The following is a 23,759-nucleotide window of genomic DNA, read 5'->3' on the forward strand; positions in this document are numbered from 1 at the left end:
TAAGATAAGAAGATTAAATTATATCCTAACTACAAACATAGAATTTATGTGGCAAATCTAGCATGATACCGGTTAAACAGAAACGAGCAAAGAAACGGGTTGTGAACCCTTTCTTCAAATAACATGAAAATGGAAATCAAAGTCCTTTCCACCCATCGTCACTAATTATTACATCTTAAGCTCAGTAAGTCCGTTACACATAATTCCCAATGTCAGTGATTCAGTTCCAATTACATGACCACTTCCACACACTATTTTGAATGCTCGTTACACCAGAGTATTTTTCTCTCTAAACATTTCGCTCAGCTTGGGAATTTCCAATTCCTGAGACGTCCTAATGTTCAACCAAGTGCTATCATGCTCTGCCCCTGAGTGAGCAGCAATCTATCGCAAGGCTTTTTGCACTCAACATTTCGTAACAAACTTAGGCACATATATTTCCGTTTCACACCTACAAAACCTATTATATCCAGACGAAAAAATTCCATGGTTCAATGACGGGAATTTCCATTATGCCATGTGATGCTGTATCTAGGCCTCCTGTTCAGGTCATCTATCGAACCATCTCTGAAATCTCACTTGCGGTCTCATGTGAACGGAATCTTCTTGGCTTCCAACTGGACGAACAGAAGTTGAATTTACACAGACCAACTCTGTGCCGAATAGATGTGAGAGACACCTGCAGGATCGCTGAATAAACAGCGCACACCTTTCGCATTCCCAGTTCCTGCACCAAGATGGTCCGCACTGAACACTGTTCAGACCGAGCTCCTCTGTTATCATCCGCACCGTCAATCTGCACCAGCTGTTGCACTTTGTCAATTTTCTCAGCTGTCTTCGTTGAGGAAGGTCATACTGACTTGGGGTCATCCTCGAATTCCTCGCGGCCACTCTAGAAGCATTTGTGCCACTTGACTTGAAGACTTGCAGCCAGGACATCACATCTCAGAAGCCTCTGGAGAAGTTTGAGACGCTCGGTTGGGCCCTTACCCAAATTAACCAGAACGCCACCTCCAGTTGCGTGACAAGGTGTGACAGCAGTGTGATACACGACAGCCTGAAACAGAAGGACAGGGTGACCGAGTTGAACAATATTATAGCAGAATAATGGTGACATGTTCCTCAACACAGTGACATAAGTGGTTAGCCAATCCAATCGGCGCGGAGGCATAAGTGTGGCTTCTACAGTTTCGTTTCTTTACTGTCACATGTTATATATATATATATATATATATATAATATATATATATATATATATATATAAATATTATATATATATATATATATATATATATATATATATATATCATATATATATATATATACATATATATATATATATATATATATATATATATATATATATATGCTTGTGTGTGTGTGTGTGTGTGTTTGCGCTTATGAGTATGCATTATGCTTGGCAAAATGAATAGAGTAGGATGACGTGCGTCATCCTCCAGTAGGAACGATTGATCACTGGAGTCACTCGAGATAACTTAAAAAGAAGCTATAAATTAACGCCTTCGCAGCCTATTTCTGGGCTCCATTGTCATGACTGAGTAAAATCCCTGGCCACGAAAAGAAAAACTGAGATCTGTTAATCCACTACCGGTATTTTTAGCGTTTCTTTTCTATTTTCGGCCAGTCTTTCCTTGAAATTGAAATTAGACGCCTTCTGTCATACGAGTGGCATATTTTCTCCGCTGGTTATTCACATTTTCGGCTGATTAACGATGTAGTCTCATGGCAGAGTTCTAACAACATCTTGGGAATGATAGCGTAAGAATAAGCTGCTTTTTACCCATTATGTCCAAATCAACTCACGCGACTTGTTATTTTTGTTTTTAATGGTTATGAAATTGTGCTTTCCCTTGATTTGATACCAGCTAATCATAATATGAACAGCTGAAGAGAAATACAGGTTCTAACGATTCTGTTACAAAAAAATGCATGATAGTTTCTTGTCAACATTTATTCGCGGCAGAATGTTTCACGCTTGCCAGTTATTCTGTCAAAAGTTTCTTTTGCTAAGGAAGCGCTCTCCGTTAATACAAAGTTGCCAACATCCACAACATTTTGACGACATATATGAAAGTTTACATAATGGATAAGAATTAAATTGAATCCTATAAAGTTAAGTAGGTGATATTAATTCACAGTTTTTTATGTTGTCCACTCATAATTGGTAGATGTACATGAATATATAGTTGGCAATTAGAAAATGTTGACATTTAGAAATATAAGGATGGTAAACGAATGCTTTGTAGTATGAAGACTGGAAAGAATATTTTTTTGTTGAATCAACTTACGCAGATGATCTTGTCTTAAAAATAGGGAACTGGTGTGGAGGACGCTACAGACTCCTCAAGTATTTTGTTATTTTTTCTCGGGATAGGCATTTGGAACAGGTTTAAAGGTCATTATTATGCAAAGCAAGCGTATAGGAATAGAATTCTTGTATGTCAGAAAAAAAGAGAATAAAATAACGAATATCTTAAGTTAATCAACTACTAATATACACCATACAAGTACAGCATTAAAAGTTTTTAAAAATTACAAACAATTATGAATGCCACATAAAATTGATATTAAAGCTTCTTCTAGACGTATAAGCCCCGGCAGCAATTGATCTGTAAGGGAATACAAATTTGTAATACTAGTATTGTGATAGCGTGGCACCATAACAGAAGGAGACTACTAATGCCCTGACAAGCTGATAGCAGTACTAGTTGTGTGTACTTTAGCAGAAACGGCACTAGTAGAGGGTTGCAACTTGAAATAGAGCCTATAGAATTCAACTAAACATAGATGTCCTAAGAAATGATGAACTTTGAGGGAAGAATAAAAATGCCACTTCAAGAAATTGTGACAGTACAATCCCACTTATAATGTGATTTTACACAGAAAACTTCACAGGGTTGTAAATCCTAACCGAAATCGGCTTTATTGCTAAACCATCTTCAAATGACTGGTACATAATGGTAGGAGTTCAACATATATATATATATATATATATATATATATATACATACATATATGCTAACATAAATATATTGAATTTTCAGTTCTCTGAAGATGGTTTAGCAGTAATGCAGACACCGGTCAGGATTTAAAGCCGTATTCATTTCTTCTTCCATGCGGTGTTTGATACATGCATGCATTCATATATATATGTATATATATATATATATATATATATCTATATATATATATATATATATTGTGACGAAGTGCCAAGTATCTGGTTACACCACTTACATTCATCAACCATTCATCAATTGTTACCTCACAAAAGCCAGACACCTGAACCCTCAACACAGGTACTAAACGACTGAATACTCTAAAGGCAACAGTGATCCCTTAACAACTTACCAGTATTGCAGAAAATCAGACTAAGTTCATCAAAACAGGTGTGAAGTAATCTTGTAAGTAATTCAATTAATCAAAGGGCATCACTCCATCAACAACTTTAAAAGTCTAAGTATTTCCCTGATTTCAAAAGTCTAAGTACTTCCCTGGTTCTAAGTCACTTCAAGTTAATTGAAGGAAAACAGATCAATTACCACTCTATGTTTCTACCTAACATCAATATAATAAAATGCAAATATACTGGTTAGAAATGAAAAGACTTATAAAATTTTTAAATAAAAAAATTTATTATTAAACTCAAAATTTATAAGTGAAATTCACAATATCAGAGAAAATTACTGTTACTTGAAAACAAAGTAATGTTTAATTAATTCTTGAATCACTTAAATAAAATTAAATCAAAATTAATTTATCACACAATTCAAGAAAATTAATTCAATCAAAATTCAAAAGTGGTAGGCAATAATTGAAAATTGGAAATTAATTCACAAGTGCTAAACAATAATAAAACTTGAAAAGAATTCTAAGAAAATGCAAATTAATTCCCAAGTGTTAAATTTAATCAAATGTGCAATGATTAATTAATGAAAATAACTAAGTCAATTAAATTGTGAATGCAAATGAAAATACAGAAAAATGTGGACAATACCAAAAATTGCAAAAAGTATCAATCACACAGAATATAAAATAAAAAGGCACACTTCAATAAGAAAATGAACAAATGCACAAAAAAATAAACAAACATAAAACACAAAAATTTGCAATGTGTAAAAACGTAAATAGTTTCTCTCAAACCACTGTCACCATCAATTATTAGTTTTTACCAAACCTTAATTATTAGTTTTTAGTTAACCACTGTTCCTATCAGTTATTAGTTGCAACTAATAAAAATATAACACACTTTACCTTTTTGGTATACCAATTTCTTTTTTTCTTGCTGCAGCTTGTTTCACACTTTCACAAAACCAGGTGCCGTTACAACAACAATGCTTGTTCAGATTCCACAAAAACCACTAAATAACACTAAATAAACTCTAAGGAATGTCAAATCTGAAATCAACAAGTTATGAGTGACCATTCAATAAGTACGAAATCGTTACGTTACTTTAAAATCAAAAGTGCTATGAGATGGAGAGAGAGAGAGAGATGTGAACGGTTTGAGTCTTGAAGCCCGAATGAAAAACTTCTCCCTTACGGAAGCTGGACAGGAGATGACAAAATGTTTTGAGCAACAATTCTTTCTAGAAGCTTCAAAATCTTACGCAACTTTACATACAAAATGTGTAATCTGCACGTGGCACTCGGCAAAGACATACGCATACGAGACCAGTCTGTTAAAAAAAGACACGTACTTGACTCGATCGACCGAAGCAGAAGTCCCTTATCATACATGATGACAGAATCCCAAAACACAATGAAGACTTGAGGTCCCTAATCAAACGTGTTGACAGATTAGGAAAAACAACTCTAGCTTTGAACGGACAAAGATATTCTCTCTCTTTCTACATTCTACGTTATATATATTCTTTTACATTATGTTATGCAAAATCTGAACACACATTTTAAACATCCTATCTCTAAGCTAGCTAGGAATCTGAAAAAATGTTGCACAATCTTATACACAATATTTTATACATTCAAAGAGGGGATATATGCATTTTGACAGTAGCAATATATAATATACCTCCCCCCAGAAGATTTTTTATCACGGTGTTGAATCCAACGATTCGCAACAAGATAAATAATCAGCAGCTACATTGTTTTTGCCACTAATGTGCTGCACTCTTAAGTTATACTGTTGCAAGCACAAAGACCACCTGGTCAGTCTTTGATTATGGTTTTTCATTCTCTGGATAAATGATAGCGGTTTGTGATCAGACAACACTAAAATTTCTTCATTCCTAGGTCTATTCACATACACTTCAAATTTTTTCAATGCTGTGATTAAGGCTAAAGTTTCCTTCTCGATTGTCGAGTATACTTTCTGATGTTTTTTCAGTTTTGTTGACATGAAGCACACAGGATGGTAGATATTATTTTCATCTTCTTGAAGTAGAACAGCTCCAATGCCACAGTCCGATGCATCAACTTGTATCACAAATTTCTTGTCGAAGTCTGGAGCTTGAAGTACTGGTCTTGAAGTTAAAATGGCTTTTACCTTCTCAAAGGATTCTTGACACTCTGGAGTCCAAATAAACTTAGCTTTGGGACTAGTTAAGTCTGTTAAGGGAGCTACTACGGCTGAGAAATTTGGGCAGAAACGACGATAGAATCCAGCCATGCCTAAAAATCTCTGTAGCTGTTTCCTGGTAGTAGGTGGGGTAGCATTACAGATACCTTCTACATTAGTATTTACTGGAGCAAGAAGGCCTTTCCCAACTTCAAACCCAAGATACTGCACAGTTGCCTTTCCAAACTCACTCTTCTCTAGGTTGACTGTTAATCCTGCTTCTTGTAGTTTCTTGAAAACTTTCCTCAGAATCTTCAGATGTTCTTCCCACGTTGTAGAGTAAAGCACGATGTCATCTAGGTATACACCTACTCCTTCTATCGATCCTAGCAGTTGATCCATCACTTGTTGAAATGTTGCAGGTGCATTCATCAGAGCAAACGGCAGAACAGTATACTGATACAGTCCAAATGGAGTAATAAAAGCTGACAGCAACTTGGCATTCTCATCTAAGGGAATTTGACAATATCCTTTCAACAAGTCTATCTTGGAAACAAATTTGGTTTGCCCAATACTATCAAGTAACAGATCTATAAGAGGCAAAGGATAATTGTCAGCCACACTGATAGAATTCAGTTTCCTGTAATTAGTACACATCCTAAATGAACCATCTGGTTTCTTCACTAACACACATGGAGAACTGAAGTGACTTGAACTGGGTTCTGCTAATCCATGTTGCAGCAAATACTCAACTTCCTTCTTCAAAACATCTCGATGATAAGGTGATAAGTGATAGGCTCTTTGCTTGAAAGGTTTTCCATCTTCTTGAATCTTGATCTCATGCTTGGTCAGATCAGTACGCCTAGGCACATCTGTAAAAATTTCTGGGAAATTTCTAGTTACAGTGGTACATCGACATACGAAAGGCTCAACTTACGAAAAACTCAAGATACGACAGCAAATACGAAAAATTTTACAGCTCTACATACGAAAATTGCTAAGTTACGAAAGGTTGTTGCTGTAAAGTCCCGAGATTCGCCCGGACCACCGAGAACAATTTTAAAACTCCTGCGCCGCCAACTAAGTAAACTCGCCACCATCCTCCCGCTCTTCCATTGGTTCTTGATGCTAGTCACCCCATAAGATCCTGTTCTCCTATTGGTCAGCATCTCCTTGTGCTTTAAGTATTATATTGGTAAAAGGATGCTGTAAATCGAAAAACTTATTCATGCAATACATTTAATAAAAGAAAACATTAGGTAAAGATAGAATAAAGAATAGAAGTGAAATGTTATTATACTGTTTGGTAGTTTCAGTAGTGGAAGAGAGATAATGAAAATTTATGGCTTACTGTGTGCTAGGAAAAGTGATTGCTTGGCGTTCGTTCGGTATTCGTAAGAGCTGAATGTAAACAATCGATTGGAAGGTTTTTTTTTTGTGTATTATAGTTAAGTATTAATTAATAATTATTTGAAATGAGTACATACTGATTATTTATACATTTTATTGGCATATTCTAAGTTTTTAGCTTCTTAGGTTTAGATGTCAGAATCATAGACTAGGCTACAGTAGCAACTGCTAACATAGGCTAGGCTTATTGCTAAGGGACATATGCTAAATTCCTAATATATGCAGTAAAAATGTGGTTGAACATTACATGCAGTTGAATATTACTCAAGTATGTACAGTATTTTGCCTTTTTGGAGTCATATTTCTTCCCTCGGATCGGCGTCGTAACCCTAGAACATGTGTTGTAGGCCTGGAAATATAATTTACTGGGGTGTTTTTGGAGGGCTTGGAACAGATTAGCCATTTTACAAGTAAAATGTGGTCAAAGATACGAAAACCTCATGATACGAAGGGCGCCTCGGAACGGATTAATTTCGTATCTCGAGGTACTACTGTACTTCACTTAAGTCTTCACCTTGTTCAACACTCAGATGTTTCAGTTTATCCTCCAAATTTTCCAAAATTGAAGAATTATTCATCTTGCTTTCAGCTCCCAATTCGTAGCCATCATCGTCTTCTGTAGATAAAGTTGTTTGGGTTACTGACACAATTTCAGTTTTAGTTTCTGAGAAATAAGGTTTCAAGAGGTTCACATGTATCTTCCTTTGTCTTCTTCTTTCTGGTGTTTCAATCAAATAAGTTCTATCACTCAACTTCGGAATTATCTTGTAAGGACCTTGAAATTTATTAGTGACGGGAAATCTCTTGACAGGTATTAACACTAACACTTGTTGACCAACACTAAAACTTCCTCTTGACTCACTTTCAAGTTTTCTAAAGAGAATTTTCTAATCTCTTTCAACCTTTTCCTTAAGCTCTTCACATACTCTCCTTGTCTTTCATCTTGATTTTCTTCCCAATTTTCTGCAAGAATCTTTAATGGTCCTCTAGCTTCTCTTCCAAAAATCATTTCATTAGGTGAACATCCCATACTTTCTTGATAAGCACTCCTAACTTCAAACAACATTAATGGTAAACCAACATCCCATTCTCTTCCTGACTCAGAACAATACTTTGTCAGCATACTTTTCAATGTTTGGTGGAACCTTTCCAAGGTACCTTGAGTTTCTGGATGATAGGCAGTGGATAACTGTTGTTTCACTCTTAACAAATTCATCACATCCTGGAATAACCTTGAAGTAAAGTTTGTTCCTCTGTCACTTTGTACTATTTCTGGTATACAAAACTTTGAGAAAAACTCGACAAGTTTTTCAGCAAGTATCTTGGCAGATATGTTTCTAACAGGGATTGCCTATGGATATCTTGTCACAGGACACATTAATGTTAACAAATACTCATTTCCTTTCTTTGTCTTCGGCAGCGGTCCAACCATATCTATAATCACTTTGCTAAATGGTTCTCCTCTTAACTTCTATAGGTTGTAGGGGGGCTTTCTTGATGGTTTCATTCGGTTTTCCAGCTATCTGGCAGGTATGACACTCACGACAGAACCTGCTAACATCTTTGTGAAGTCCAGGCCAGAAAAAATATTTCATGATCTTCTCCACAGTCTTCCTGATTCCCATATGTCCAGACTCATGAGCTACTGCAACCACTTGCTTTCTCAACGGATATGGATTCAAAATTTGATGATATTCGCCCCATTCAGCATCTCCTGGTATATCTGTAGGTCTATACTTTCTCATCAGCAAACCTTCCTTCAGATAGTAACAGGTACGAGTTTGTTGCATCTCTTCTCGATCAACAACTCTGAAGAACAAATCAGTTAACGATGCATCCTTCTTCTGCAAGTCCATTAGCTTCTCTCTTGTCACTTGACCAACTTCAAGGGTTGAATTCTCAATATCTGCTAACTCAGCTACTGTAGTTTCACTACTGTCTTCAGTAACACTTTGACTACTCGGAGTCTCTTCAGGAACATCAGGTTCTTCTTCATTGTTGTCGTCTTCTTCATCTTCTTGGGAAATCTCTTCTTGTTCAGCACTATGGGAAACTTCACTTCCCTGGAACAATTCTTCTAAGCACAAAGATCCTTCACTTGATCCTTCTTGGGTGTATAAATCCTCAGTTTCTTCACTTGCAGTCGTAGTCCTCTTCATACTTCTGGTAGTTACACAACTAGGATACAGGTGGGGGTTATTCTTCTCCAACTCTACTGTAGGACTAATCCTCAATGGTTTGTCTGTCACTACAGAACAAGGAATAAATGGCACACCACCAACTTCATTCCCCAACAGAACATGTACACCTTCCACAGCCAGTGAGACCTTTACAGCAAAATCAACATTCCCTGTCACCAATTCACATGACAGGTGTAAGCGGCATATAGGAGTTACTTCCTCTCCTTCTATACCCTTCTGTAGGTTTCCCATTAAATTTGTTCCTGTTATTTGGATAAGACTTAAAACCTGGGCATTGTTGACTCTGGTACTTGACATTGTAATTACATTTACTACTAATTATATTGTAATCTTCACTCAGTGTAGCAGCTTTGTCAAGTTTCTTCACCTCTCTCTCTCTCAAATAGGCTCTTATATGTTCAGGAATTCCTTTAAGATACTGTTCAAGGACAAGCAATTCTTCTAACTCATCAAAAGTTTTAACTTTAGCAGCTTCTAACCAACGTTTGAAACACCTTCTCACTTTGTAAGCATAATCTAAGAATGTTCCCTTCTCATCTTTTCTTAAATTTCTGAATCTTTCATTGTAGTACTCTGGGGTCATCTGGAAAACTTGTAGCACACTGTGTTTAAGTACCTTGTAGTCTTTACACTGATCAGCTGTTAAGGCTAGATAAGCACTTCTCCCTTTACCAATCAAGACACTTTGTAGCAAAACTGACCATTTATCTTATGGCCATCCCATACCTGAAGCCACTTTCTCAAAGTGATCAAAAAACTCATCTGGAGCTTCTTCAGTAAACTTAGGGATTAACTTTTGTACTCTTACTGCATCAAATACAGGGTCTTGATTACCTTGGTTAGGGTTAGACGGTGTTACAGGTAATGTGGATCTAGCTCTTATCAATTCCATCTCCCTTTCAAACCTTACTCTTTCTCTTTCCTCTTCTGCTGCTTTTTCTTCTTCTCTTTCTCTTCTTCCTTGTTTTTCCCTGTCTATTCTTTCTCTTTCAGCTTGCATTCTCTCTCTTTCAGCAAGCATTTTTAGCTTAATCAAATTCTCTTCTGCTTCAATGCGTCTAAGGTCTAACTCTGCATCACTTTTCTCTTTCTTTTCTGCTTGCTTATGTATGAGATCAGCACGTGCTACATTCAACAACTCTTGAGCCAATTCCAACTCATCTTCATCAGTTATTCTACCAGAGTTTATCAATGATTCCATAACAATACATCTTATTTGTGCCTTTACCTTACTAGTAGACACATAACTACCTCATGCCACTGCTAAAGCGCTCCACTGTGCTTTAGTCAGAGTGGTTTCAGATAAAACTTGGATGGAAGGGGTAGCTAAAAATTCCTGAACCTTGAACTGAGCCATTTTCCTCTAAGTTATCAACTTACAATTCAATACAGTAAATGCAAAACAAAAACTATATGGTCACTCTCCTAACAAAATATATCCCTAACACCACCAGTATATACTAGAGTGATTATGAAATCTGTTTTCCCGGGTCTCTGGGCACCATTAATTTACTTGTGACGAAGTGCCAAGTATCTGGTTACACCACTTACCATTCATCAATTGTTACCTCACAAAAGCCAGACACCTGAACCCTCATCACAGGTACTAAACGACTGAATACTCTAAAGGCAACAGTGATCCCTTAACAACTTACCACTATTGCAGAAAATCAGACTAAGTTCATCAAAACAGGTGTGAGGTAATCTTGTAAGTAATTCAATTAATCAAAGGGCATCACTCCATCAACAACTTTAAAAGTCTAAGTATTTCCCTGATTTCAAAAGTCTAAGTACTTCCCTGGTTCTAAGTCACTTCAAGTTAATCGAAGGAAAACAGATCAATTACCACTCTATGTTTCTACCTAACATCAATATAATCAAATGCAAATATACTGGTTAGACCACTCTGTTAAAAAAAGACAAGTACTCGACTCGATGGACCGAAGCAGAAGTCCCTTATCATACATGATGACAGAATCCCAAAACACAATGAAGACTCGAGGTCCCTAATCAAACGTGTTGACAGATTAAGAAAAACAACTCTAGCTTTGAACGGACAAAGATATTCTCTCTCTTTCTACATTCTACGTTATACATATTCTTTTACATTATGTTATGCGAAATCTGAACACACATTTTAAACATCTTATCTCTAAGCTAGCTAGGAATCTGAAAAAATGTTGCACAATCTTATACACAATATTTTATACAGTCAAAGAGGGGATATATGCATTTTGATAGTAGCAATATATAATATATATATATATATATATATATATATATATATATATATATATATATATATATATATATATATATATATATATATATATATTCATTAACATGACTTGCCACCAAAAAATGAAAACTGCAACAAAACAGTAATGGTCACTTACTTCTTTAACTGATGAGTTCTTGGACAATGCAGGTCTCTTCCCAATCTTATAGAGAAACCTCTCTTTCCTCACCTATTCTGTGACCACCGCCCCATCGCATCTCTCCTGCAGTTATCTGTTAGATAACGCCCAAATATATATCGATGAAATGCTTCCATTCTTTAACCATCCATATTAACATTCACCGCTTTATCTTCTTATAATCTCAGTCACTCTCGTGGCAGATCTGAACTTTTGTCATCTTGGAAACATTTACACAATCTTTTACTAGTTTTTGCAGTTTCTCTTTACTATCCCCCGAGCAGGTGTGCATCATCTGCAAACTTTTTCCCCGAATCTGTCATTTTCTCTTGCTTGGATATTCAACCACAAGTTCGCTTTTATTGCAAAACTCTTAATCCCTCTCATCAGCTGATCATACAGTGTTAACACCTTCCACTTTGCCTTTGTCAATTCTGTGGTAATATTTTCATCTCTTCCTCTTCATCTCATATCTGTCTGATATTCAACCAAATAATGATCATACACATGCTAGCAACTTTTTCACCATTAATTTCATTAACTTGTATTTAAACGACTTTATAATAACACATTTTCTCTATCTCAGGATTCATTATGAATATGTGAATATTCTTCTCTGGAAGCAGGTATTGCGAACAGTCAAGACCATTTTTATTTCTACAAGACATTCTTCATTATCATTTATTCCTTAACTACATGCCAACCAGCAACTATTATCTCTATTCCCTACCTTTGCTTTCACATCTCTTAGCCTTAGCGTAACCACCTTTGCATAAACTAACACGATTGTACTCTTACACCCATCCCAAGAGGCTTCTTGGCACTACTAGGTGTTGTGACGCCAGTTTTAGAAGTCACATCAATCTCTCAATCCTGACACTACTAGCAATGGCTCTTCCTTAGCTCTACTTCGTTCATTACCGAGACTTCTCTTGACTTTTCTTACCTACACACAGCCAATTTGCTTTTTTCTCTTCTGCATAATGTCCAGTCATATTCGAAATCGAAAACTTAGTCATTCTAACATTTTCTGATTTTATGCAATACTAATGAAAGGTATGGAACTTCAAACCCCTGCCACTTGTCATTTGTATAATATTTTTAATTGGTTTCCACAATTAGAAGTTATAAATCCGGGTTCATATCGATATCTGATTAACTATTGTAAGGAAAGGCCTTATTACCAAAATTCTGTATCGCTTAACCTCAAATGCCAGTGGTGTCCCTTTGCAGGTCCTTGCTCTCATTCTTAGCTAATGATCTTCCCTCGCCCTTGTCACGTCACCTTTACCCCGTCTGTTATTAATCTTGTTACTGTTATATTTCAAGAATGGGATATGGGTCACTGGAACTCATTAATTAAATGTCTCAAAGGTGCTGACCCAGTTTCCTTGCGACTTTTCATGACTTCTTTTGTTCCCCTACTCCATAAGTCGTCCATGAAATTAGTATTTTTCAGTCTGATTTTTCCCCGCTAATGTAGTCGGTACAAATGGCAATATCATGCCAATCACCCCCTTAAAATCATTCAGGTTGTAGGTAGTATTGAAATTCCAGGTGCATGAAGAAGTTAAATCTTTATAACTCCTAAAGGCAATGTGAAAATTTTCGTTCTTATGTAATACGTCTAAATTAAAAGATAAATGATGTTCAGTGACTTAAACCTGTCCTACTCAACATGAAATTTAAAGCCATATTTATTTTCCTTTCCGTTCATTACCCCAGGGGGGTTAGCGCCGTCAGTGCACCTCACACGGTGTACTTTAGGCATTATTTAAGGATTTTTGCAGCGTCCCTTCGACACCTAACTACAACCCCATTCATTCCTTTTATTGTACCTCCGTTCATATACCGTTTCTTCCATCTTTCTTTCCCACATCTCTTAGCAGTTGTTTCATAGTGCAACTGCGAGGTTTTCTTCCTGTTACACCTTTAAAACCTTTTATACTCTCAATTTCCGTTTCGGCGCAGAGTGACCTCATAGGTCCCAGAGCTTGGCCTGTGGCCTGAATTTTTTATTCACTTCCATTTCCGTTCAATGCAGGACTTGAGATGAAATTCTCCCTCCTTTGTTCCCTCAGCATTTTAATGTTTCGACAAGACTCACGACCAACTGCCTCTCTCGGGATCTCGCTTCAGTCACACTTGAGATTCCGACATATTTAGGCTTTCCCGCATTCTATATCCATTTCATTTTCATTGATGGAAAATGTATAGGACGTTTGCGTATTTGCTTCATTAACCTTCCATTGAATGCTGAAGATTTTCTTCCCCCCGACAAACTGTGATGGGTTTTGTTCTTCCGCGTGTTTGTGTGTTTGTATATTTGTTAGTAAGATATCATTGTGAAATATATGTAAACTAGTCATCAACTTCGTGAGACTTCAGTTCTTAGTCGACAGGGAAACAATCTCATCCTTATAAAGGATGAGAATTTTCCGAGGCTTATATGCTCTATTCATGCTGACACAGTCTTTAATAATTAGCGTAATGATCAGAGATGAAGGGGACAGTCCAGTTATAGATATTTCGAGGCCCACAAGGCGGCGCACGGTAATGATCACTGTTTAGCATTGTGGAAGTCTTCAGGAAGTCGAAGGAGAGAAAGGTGATTATGTCAGTCAAGGAAAGATACTGTTACTGAAGAACAAGGACTCAATAATAAATCCTTTTGGACGATCCAAGTAAAACAGAAGCCCATCATGGCGACCATAGGCTTTCTACGAATAGAGAGTGGGAGTTTTTGTGATGAGTGCACCGTGCTGTTATTATTTAAAGTATATGAGTTCTACAAGATGAGCATCTTGTCATACTATAGGTATCTTGAGTTACACCTCTGCTCTTGTCGGCATTAACATTCAGGTATGATTTCTGTAAGCATTTCTACTATACAAGAACGTTCAGAAAAGACATTGTATGATATAAATCTTCAGAATAGCAATACTGGTTGTCATTAAGTATTGTAGTGCATATAAGTTCAAATAGATGATCTCATTACTTACTAGTTCCTTCAGGAAGTTCTTTCTCTTACAGGCTTGGCGTAGGTTCTCCGAAGGCAGCAGGTATTCTATTATATGACGGTAAAAAAAAAAAAAAAAAAAAAAAAAAACCGTTGTCTGGGAACTCGATAGAATAACTTGATCCACAGATTCCACAAATTTAAAAGCATGGTTCTTTTCCTAAACCGTGTTGGTGGTATTCGCGCTCCACACCCCCCCCATCCCCCGGCTTTATTAATGAATGTTCCGTTGATTGTCATAACTCATTTAGAAACAAGTATTATCTGTAGAGTATTGTTGTCTTGCATTTCAACAAGAAATTTAAGAAATGAACTTTTTTCTGTTTATAAACAGTATATTCTGTCTGTATTTCCTAAGTTATTCACACTACGGAAACAGGAAACCTGATTATATTATATGGAACCAGATTCCATACAGTAATGAGGTAGCTACATAACAAATATAAATATTTTTACATATTTCACTTAAAATTTGCAGGGAATATTTCGTAGAATGAAGTAGAAGTATTCTAGACAATAGTATTATTAGTAATCAGTTGACCACGTTAATTTAAGAATTTACTAGAAGACATTAGTTTACTTAGTCCATGAAATTGTAAAATTAGGGAAGAATCGATGTACTGTATCAAAGACAAGTTTTGTGTTCGAATTCACCTTCTCTCGAATCCATATTTATCTGGTGTGAACTTGAAGCGGTAACCTTTTTAAGTACCAGAGGATCCTCCATGGAGTAGTTTTTGTTATATTGCCCTTCCGTTTATTTTATTTGTCTAATTGCTTTTACCATTGACTTCATTAAATCACTATAAAATTTCTTTGTTAATGGTGTGGGTTTCCAAACGTCAACGTAGGAGAAATCCCATAGTTTCTGTAGAAAACACTACTATTTACTGAAAATACGGGGAAAAGCAACAAACGTCCAGAAGTCCATCTTCTCCCTGGGGGCTTTTCTCTGAATATGCTGCCCACCCGGCCCCGATATCCCTCCCCACCCGACTACCTAAAAGATCCCCTGTAACCTTCCGACCCTCTCGCAACTTCACAACTTTCTAGGCCGGCGAATCCGAGACTCAGACCCTGTTGTAACGGCACACTTACACCCATATTCATAGACAGGGCCATGTTGGGTAGAATTCAATTATTAACCTTGTAGATATTTGACGTCAACAGAGATTAAGTTTAATTACTCTACTGGGCCTTTGTATTCCGGTGAGCGGTATTGTCGTATGAAATTGAATTCTCGTTACTTTCTCTTTCCTCCAGAGGTTTACGTCTAATTTGTATGTGTTTTTGTACAAATGTCTTTTGCTAAGTGTACTGCGTTATTCACAGTCACGTCCGATTTCCTTGAAAGTTCAAATGTCTTGAGAAGAGGGAAATTCCGAAGCTATGACTTTTTTGCTGTTTGACTTGTAATGTACTTTCATAATCATTCACACCGTCTTGTTATGAAAGGTCAAACTGAATGGCCATCATTTAGACTATTCCAGTTTGCAACATCGTTGTTGGTGGTGTTTCTTTCTAAGACTACGTCCTTGAATCATGGTCATACTTTATCCAAACTATTAACTTTTTACAATATATGATTGGGTCCTATTTTGCATGTTTTGGCGAAAAGGATCTGTAATTCCTGTCGAACTTTCTTCAGGTTTCCCTATGTGAAAGAGTACTTGATTATTTCGATCAGTAATGATTTTGACTGATCCGTTGTGCAACTAATACGTGAAGCTCAAGTTGCGTATCCTATCTGGTAAATTTTTTCTTAAGATATAAACTGTTTTAATTGATAGTGCATGTGTGCATGTATTAAATTCTGCGTACGCACACATGTATATATATATCTATATATATATATATATATATATATATATATATATATATATATATATATATATCTGTGTGTGTGTGTGTGTGTGTGTGTGTGTGTGTTGTAAGGATTAGCAGTTTTTATGGGACAATCGTGTGTCGATTGTTCCCTTGTGATTGTTGCCTCCTTACTTGGTGGTGTTTTATTTTTATTTTTAATTGACGTCTGTCGCGTCTTCCGTCAGAGTCAGTCAGTAGCAAGGTATCGAGGAGTACTTGCCAGTTATTATTTGGGTGAGAGAGAGAGAGAGAGAGAGAGAGCTCATTTGAGTTGTATAGAAAAATAATTTAATAGATCCTAATAAAAACAGGATTAATTGCACTTGCTTAGTGATGCAGTATTGGGCTTTCAGTTATTTCTAGAATATAATGACTAAAATGTCCATGAAGTAATAACAAGAAGGATTTAGCCTGTCGTGCTACCCCCAAAACGCTATGCTTTGGCGCAATTTTTCTGACTTCGCTTAACTTTTTTCTGGACTGAAATCTCGATACGGGACTGAATGGTGCCACTGATGAACCCAATCACTTAGTATTCATACGAGTATTCTTGAAAAAATTTTGATGCAGTTATACCAAAATTTTGAAAACCTTTTATAACAGAAATTTAGCTCCTTGGTGATCCGAAATTAATCATCAATTTTAAGATTCGTTGATAAAATAATGCAGTTGCGACGTGACTTAGTGAAATTGGCAACATAAACCTTCACTGAAGTGACCAAACTATTCCATCTTCAAGGATCCGACTTTTTAGAAGGCTTGACATAGATGCATTCCGATTTATGGCGATATGTAGTGGACATTTGGAAAAAAAAATGGCATCGGGAACTGTACAGAGTTCATTTTTTCTTTCTCAGAAAGGAAAACTCTGCATTCTCTATGTAGACATAGTATATATGGATGGTGGTACACACGAGATTTTTCTTTATTATTGTTATGAATAAATATTCCTTTATATTATTATCTTTGTTACTATTATGTATATATATGCGTATACATTCATTCATTTATTCATTCATTCATACATACATACATACATACACACACATACATATATATATATATATATATATAGATATATATAATATATATATATAAATATACATATATGCACACACTGTATATACATACGTTAGGAGATCTTCGAGCAGCAAAGGAAGCCCGAACATAAACCAACAGGAAAAGGGTCATAGTTTCCTGCTGGTTTATGTTGGAGGCCTTCCCTTTGACTCTCTTCTCTCGCTCTCTCCTCTTCCTCCTCCCTCTCTCTCTCTCGCTCTCTCTCTCTCTCTCTATATTTATATATATATGTATAGATAATATATATATTATCAATATATATATATATATATATATACATATATATATATACATATATATATAAGTCATACTATATGCATGCAATTATATATATACACATATATATATATATATATATATATATATATATATATTTACGTATCTTTAGCATTAGTGGCTTCGATTTCCAGATGATTTTGTCTTATGTTTTAACAAGAATCACCCCAGTGCAATATTTTCATTTTGTGCCCCATAATTAGTATGAAACCTTGCCCAAAATATGCCTATCCTATGCAGGATAGGCATATGTATATTATGTATAGATATATATATATATCTATATATATATTTATAATATATATTATATATATATAATATATAATGTATATATCTATCTATGTTATATATAATATTATTTATTTTGTTCTCTTCACATCTTTCTCCCCAAGACTTATTATCGAATGGCCTTGAGTTCCATGAGTCATTTGGTGCTTGAAGTTTTTTAACGAATTTTAAGTCAAGTTGAATCTCATGTAGCAATGTCAATTAGCCATCGGCCTTGATCTATTTCCTAAACCATAACTCATTGTTCTTTTAATAATTTTTTTTTTTTTTTTTTTTGGTAAGACTCAAATGTTAGAATTACGAAAGTGGTAACATGTATTCGTTACCTCACCGTTAACAATGTGTTTTTTCTTTAACAACCCGTTATACGGCATGATGCTGGTTGCCCGAAAATAGAGCTAGATCGTATTAAATGATGAAGATAAATGATTTTAGGTATTAAAAAGTGGTAAAATAGTTGTAGGATGCCATAGCATTGGCATTTTTTATGGAATCTTCTTCGGTGAACATATATAAGTGGTTTCTGACTTTCTCTATGTATATTAATGGTTTTACAAGAGAACTCAAATTTTGAAATATTTCTTCGAGAAAGTTTGATACAAGCTTTGCAATTGCTACATCCAAGTTCTACTTTCAAAATAATAATAATGTTGTCAAGATTAATTGAACTATCCAGTGGCTAAAAATGAAAATAATGGAAATCCTCACACGTATGTGCAACATTGCCAGGATCCTATCACTAACACTTAACAGGTTGCTGAGTAACCTTTAACCTACTTTCGCTGAGACATGTATGAAGATACCTGGTTAGACTGCTTGAACGTGATGAAAATCAGATAGTCCTAAGTATATTGCATGCCAAAGCGCATCAGAGCCCCGGTCAAGTTATAATGTACGTACTAACAGTGGGTGTTGTACTGTAGTGAAGCCATTTACAAGTCAATGTTATGGGAAAAGAAAGAGGCCAGTGCCAATGAATGGATGGGTGTATTTAGTAATTAAGTGGGAGAGGTAGTAAATAGATGAAAGACTGATCATGAGGATTAATAAAGAGGATGTAAATGAAAACGGAAGAAATGGGAAGAAGAGGCTAACGGTAAGAACAGCTGAGAAATCTACAGTGAATGGAAAACTGAAACAAAAGGGAGAGTTTTTGATAATAGGCCCGTATCAATTACTCTCTGCTGAACTAGAGCCAAGTGCTTTGCCCCGGATGATACGAAAAAACATGTGGGACATACTGCATGCACGTTCTGTAGGGTAGCAGATCTTATTCACTCCATACTGAAATGCCAAGACCCAAGTGATTAGGCTAAAAACTAAAGAACTTCAGCAACCATATAAGAAAGTGATGAAAATATTGTAGGAAGCTTCTTGTTTAGAGAAGATAGAATAGAAGAGAAGAAAGTGGTAATAAAGAGAACGAGAGAGACATTAGTCAAGAAATTGAAATAGATCAGAAACGAGGACTAAGGAGTTCAGGAGGCGCCAATATAAAGACAATACCTCCGAAATGGACTGAACTGGTATTTGCATTTAGAAAGTTGCCGATTCTATTTTGTATCGTATATTTTTAAACAGTACGTTGCTTTGTTCCTCCCTATTAAGCATTTAAACATCAGAATTGCATATTACCATCCGAGTTGTAATTAGTGAGACAGGACAACGTGAATTCTACATATTAATCCTGTATAATGTTTAAGTAGGTTTGTGACTGCCATCCTTCGTTTATGTAAACGAAAGAATGTTTACATAAGGTTATGACTTGTTACTTGTTACCTTACTTTCAATGACACTGATAATTTATTGCATGCTTTATAATTAAAAAATCATATTGTTCATCATCATCAATTGCACTTCAGTATGACCAAAGATAATTGCCTCACTTTTTTCGTGTTAAATTAAAAATTTATCAAGCTCCTCAGTCATGTCAGCAGATTATTTTACTGCTATATTCTTTGTGTCAGTATGTCTGATTTCCTCTAGTAGTGTTTCTAATAAGTTATTTTGCTTTTTCCTCAGTGGCACGTGGTGTTGGGGGTGAGTTTTTGGGTGATGGGGTTGCTACCATCGGAAGTTGGACCTGCCTATCCCAGTGCCATGTTCACCCCAGCCATGCCTGGAAATACCCCTAATTGTGTCAAGGACCCAAGGGACACCTACTGTACAGAACCCAAGAAATACCCCAAGTAAGTTGATAGATGAAAAGAAAAGAGTTAAATTAATGTTTACTCGACCTTACATTACAAAAATGACTGAGGCGAGTTGGAGGTGGTATTAGTGTTGTCATCTACTTCCATAAATCTCTGGTATTGTCTGTGATCTTTGCCCCTATGAATTCTTTATCTTTCTGCCAATGAATTAGGGTTTTTGGTGTTATTATTTTCTCCATCCCTTTTTATTCTCTGCAGTGATTTATTTATATGAAAAATTAATGCCTGTTTTTGGGTAACTTGGTTTGTTATTTTGATGGTTAGTTGCTTTTAAAATAAGCCCTTATAGTTCATGACTATATTAGGATGTGTCCAGAGTTGTTTTTTATTCTGTTTAGGACTTGACCCTGTTCTATTAGTTTGTGGTATGAACACTTTCATTCGTTTTATTTCTACCATTATTTTATATCTTGAGTTTTTCTTATAGGTGTACAAACCATAACTTTTAATATGTGGAATTAACCTTTCACATTTGTGTAGAAGGCCTTGTATTGACTGAAAAAACAACAGAATAATGCTGGTAGGCCTAGGGCATGATGCCCAATCCTGCTCAGCCTACCTACCTATGCCATTGAGATTCCAGCCACAGTTGCATTCAGACATATTGTAATGAGTGCATGATACACGTATCCTGGTATCCTTTGTGTGGACCTATTGTGACATGAGTTGCATGGTTTAACAAGATTATCAGTACACAACATGAGATAGTGAGTTGAGTGTTACTGTGTATACCACAGCCCTATAGTGAAAAATTGTTGGGAATTCAGTGTAGTGAGTATAACACATACTAGACCCCCTTTGTTCTCAGTGTTGTAAGATTGGAGTATGACCCCTTTTGTTTTCAGTGTTGTAAGACTGGAGATGAAATCCATTTTCATTGTTGTGTAGGGAAGGACAGGACCTGCATAAAGTTTATGTTTTGTGCGGTGGTTGATCCACATTCAGTGTATTTTCTGTAGACTAAATGTGCAAGGGATTTCACACAGGAACCTATGTTGACTCTTCTCCTCAACCCCTTCCCCTCCCTAATCTCTTATGCCCCCATCAGTTCCTGCAGGAGAACTGCTCAAGAAACCTTGATCAGTTGCAATAAAGAGGGACCTAAGTAAGTCTATGGACAGAATTAAAAAATTACTGCTTGATTTGAGAAAGGCTCATGAAGCTTTGGTGGACCTTTCGGTTAACAACAACCCCTCCCTGACCTCATCTATCTTCCCACCACCGAGGGAGTGAGTAGGATCCCTTCTAGCCCCCTCCCCCACCTCAGCACCAGATAGGGCTTAGGAGGTAGATGACCTCATGCCTACTAAGAAGTCACAATCATTAACCAATTCCCCAGTCTCCCCCCCCCCCCCCCCCATCTCCACGTACCTAACAGTGGAGAGAGAGAGAGAGGCAGCTAGTCAAAATGGGAGCACTCATCATCAAGAGAGAAGAGTACAATGAGTTATCATTCTCCTTCTCCTCATCATCCAGTGATTCATCCATTTTGTGGGCAGAGTGGCTACATGGGTAGGTGGCACAGGAGGTCCTTTCATTTCATGCATTGGTGAAGGCAGGTGGAGGAACGAAAAGAATAAGCACTCCAAGCAGAGTGGCTACATGGGTAGGTGGCACAGGAAGACCTCTCATTTCATGCATAGGTGAAGGCAGGTGGAGGAATGAAAAGGATAAGCACTCCAAGCAGAGTGGCTACATGGGTAGGTGGCACAGGAAGACCTCTCATTTCATGCATACGTGAAGGCAGGTGGAGGAATGAAAAGGATAAGCACTCCAAGAGTCATCGACGTCATGGAAGAAAAGGGACTGGACACCTACTCAAGATAAGGGCAACTATAACAGTAGAGGAAGTAAGAAATCCCCCTATGGCTACAGGAACTCTATGGAGGGATGGACATTCTCCACTTCCTGGTTGTAGACTCATCTCAGAGCACATAACATGTCCTTCCAGGTCCTCTCCCTTCTGCCTCACCCCAATGCACATTCCTGTACTCCATTGGAAATGTTCTTGCTGTACACATTGGAGCAACTCGGTTCATTTCAGCAGTGGTGGATGGAGCAGAGCAAGATTAAGAACCCTCAGACCAGGAAAAGATGATGCAGGCCAAGATGACAACCCCACAGTTGGGACAGAGCTTTCAAGAGGTCATAATATTAATCTGGCATATTCAGGGTTTCAGCCTCTTCTTCAACACCACAATCATTCTTGTGGCTAGAGCAAGTGGCAGATACCACACTGGAGGTAAAGCAGGCAGCAAAGTTGCCCTGGTCCCAGCTTTTGAGAACTGGTCTCAGGCAATGAGCTGGTTGGAGACTCAGCTCCCCCCCTTCTACCAAGACAGAGCAAGTACTATGTCCCAGAGAAAGTCCACAGAGCCCTTGTCTTCCAAGATGCAGCCTTCTGCAAGTTGGGGACACAATCCCGCTGGAGCAATTCAAGCAGCAAGGCCTCTGGTTCAACCACAGTGAGGCAAACAACTTGGAGCTGATGGCCTTGAGAGCCTTACATTCTGCCTCATGGTTGGGTATGTAACCAGGGGCCTTCTAGGAGGTAAAGATAGTGGTCCCCACAGACAGACGACATCAATGCCCCGTGATCTGCTATGGTGAAGAGATCTTTCTGTTATAAGACTTGAGGGGTGGATACAAACACCCTTTCAAAAGAAGCAAACACTGAATCCCATGGGAGTTAGTGTCATTCCTAGTGTATGGAATTGGTTCCATTAAGGATGACACCCACCAAGCAGAGTTGCTAGGGATGTTGCACTAGGGGCAGTCTAGATACTGAGGTCAGTGTCACCAGGCTCTTGCATTTGTCACCTACTCTGGGTGATCTTCCCGGTGGAAAAGGTACCAGGAAGATGAAGCCCAGAAATAGACCTCATGAAACTGAATGGGTATATACTGCAGACCACACTCCCAATGGAAATATCCTAGTCAGTGTTAAATTCTGTCAGACAGGGAGACTACTTAATCTCGGGAGAACTCCTGGATGCCTACCTCTACATTTCCATTCACCACAATTCCAGGAAGTTCCCTATATTCATCTGCCTTCAGACAACCTACCAGTTCAAGGCCCTCTGCTTTGCAGTGGTGAAGGTTCCACAGGTATTCGCAAGATATTTGAACTAGTGTTGACCTGGACCCATTCCCAAGGAGGAAGACAAAGGAGTTACGAAGACAAAGGAGTTACGAAGACAAAGGAGTTACTTGGAGAACTGCCCAATCCTTGCTTTATCAGAGAAGAAGCTGTAGAAAGACAAGAAGTTACAAAATCTGTGCCTTGAGCTGGGGATAATGGTTAACTGGAAAAAATGGAACCAGGTACCAAAACAGGAAATAAAATTTTGGGAATGTTATTGAATGCATTGTCCATCAGAGCTTTCCTGGCCTCAATAAGGATAAACATTAACAAACACGGGGGAACCATCTCCCCCCAAAGTATCTGAT

At 37.1% G+C, this 23,759-nt stretch overlaps 1 protein-coding gene across 7 annotated transcripts in view; it reads left to right on the forward strand.

Annotated features, from left to right (window-relative positions):
• Positions 1-23,759, forward strand: part of LOC135211014 (protein spaetzle 5-like) — a 956,827-nt gene that overhangs the window by 921,490 nt on the left and 11,578 nt on the right. For all 7 annotated transcript variants that reach the window (XM_064244036.1, XM_064244030.1, XM_064244035.1 and 4 more), the window contains one exon: positions 20,119-20,285. In XM_064244036.1, coding sequence (XP_064100106.1) covers positions 20,119-20,285 — 167 coding nt within the window. The remainder of the gene's footprint in view (positions 1-20,118; positions 20,286-23,759) is intronic.

The sequence above is a fragment of the Macrobrachium nipponense genome, chromosome 4 (genome assembly GCF_015104395.2).
Source record: "Macrobrachium nipponense isolate FS-2020 chromosome 4, ASM1510439v2, whole genome shotgun sequence".
NCBI lineage: Eukaryota > Metazoa > Arthropoda > Malacostraca > Decapoda > Palaemonidae > Macrobrachium > Macrobrachium nipponense.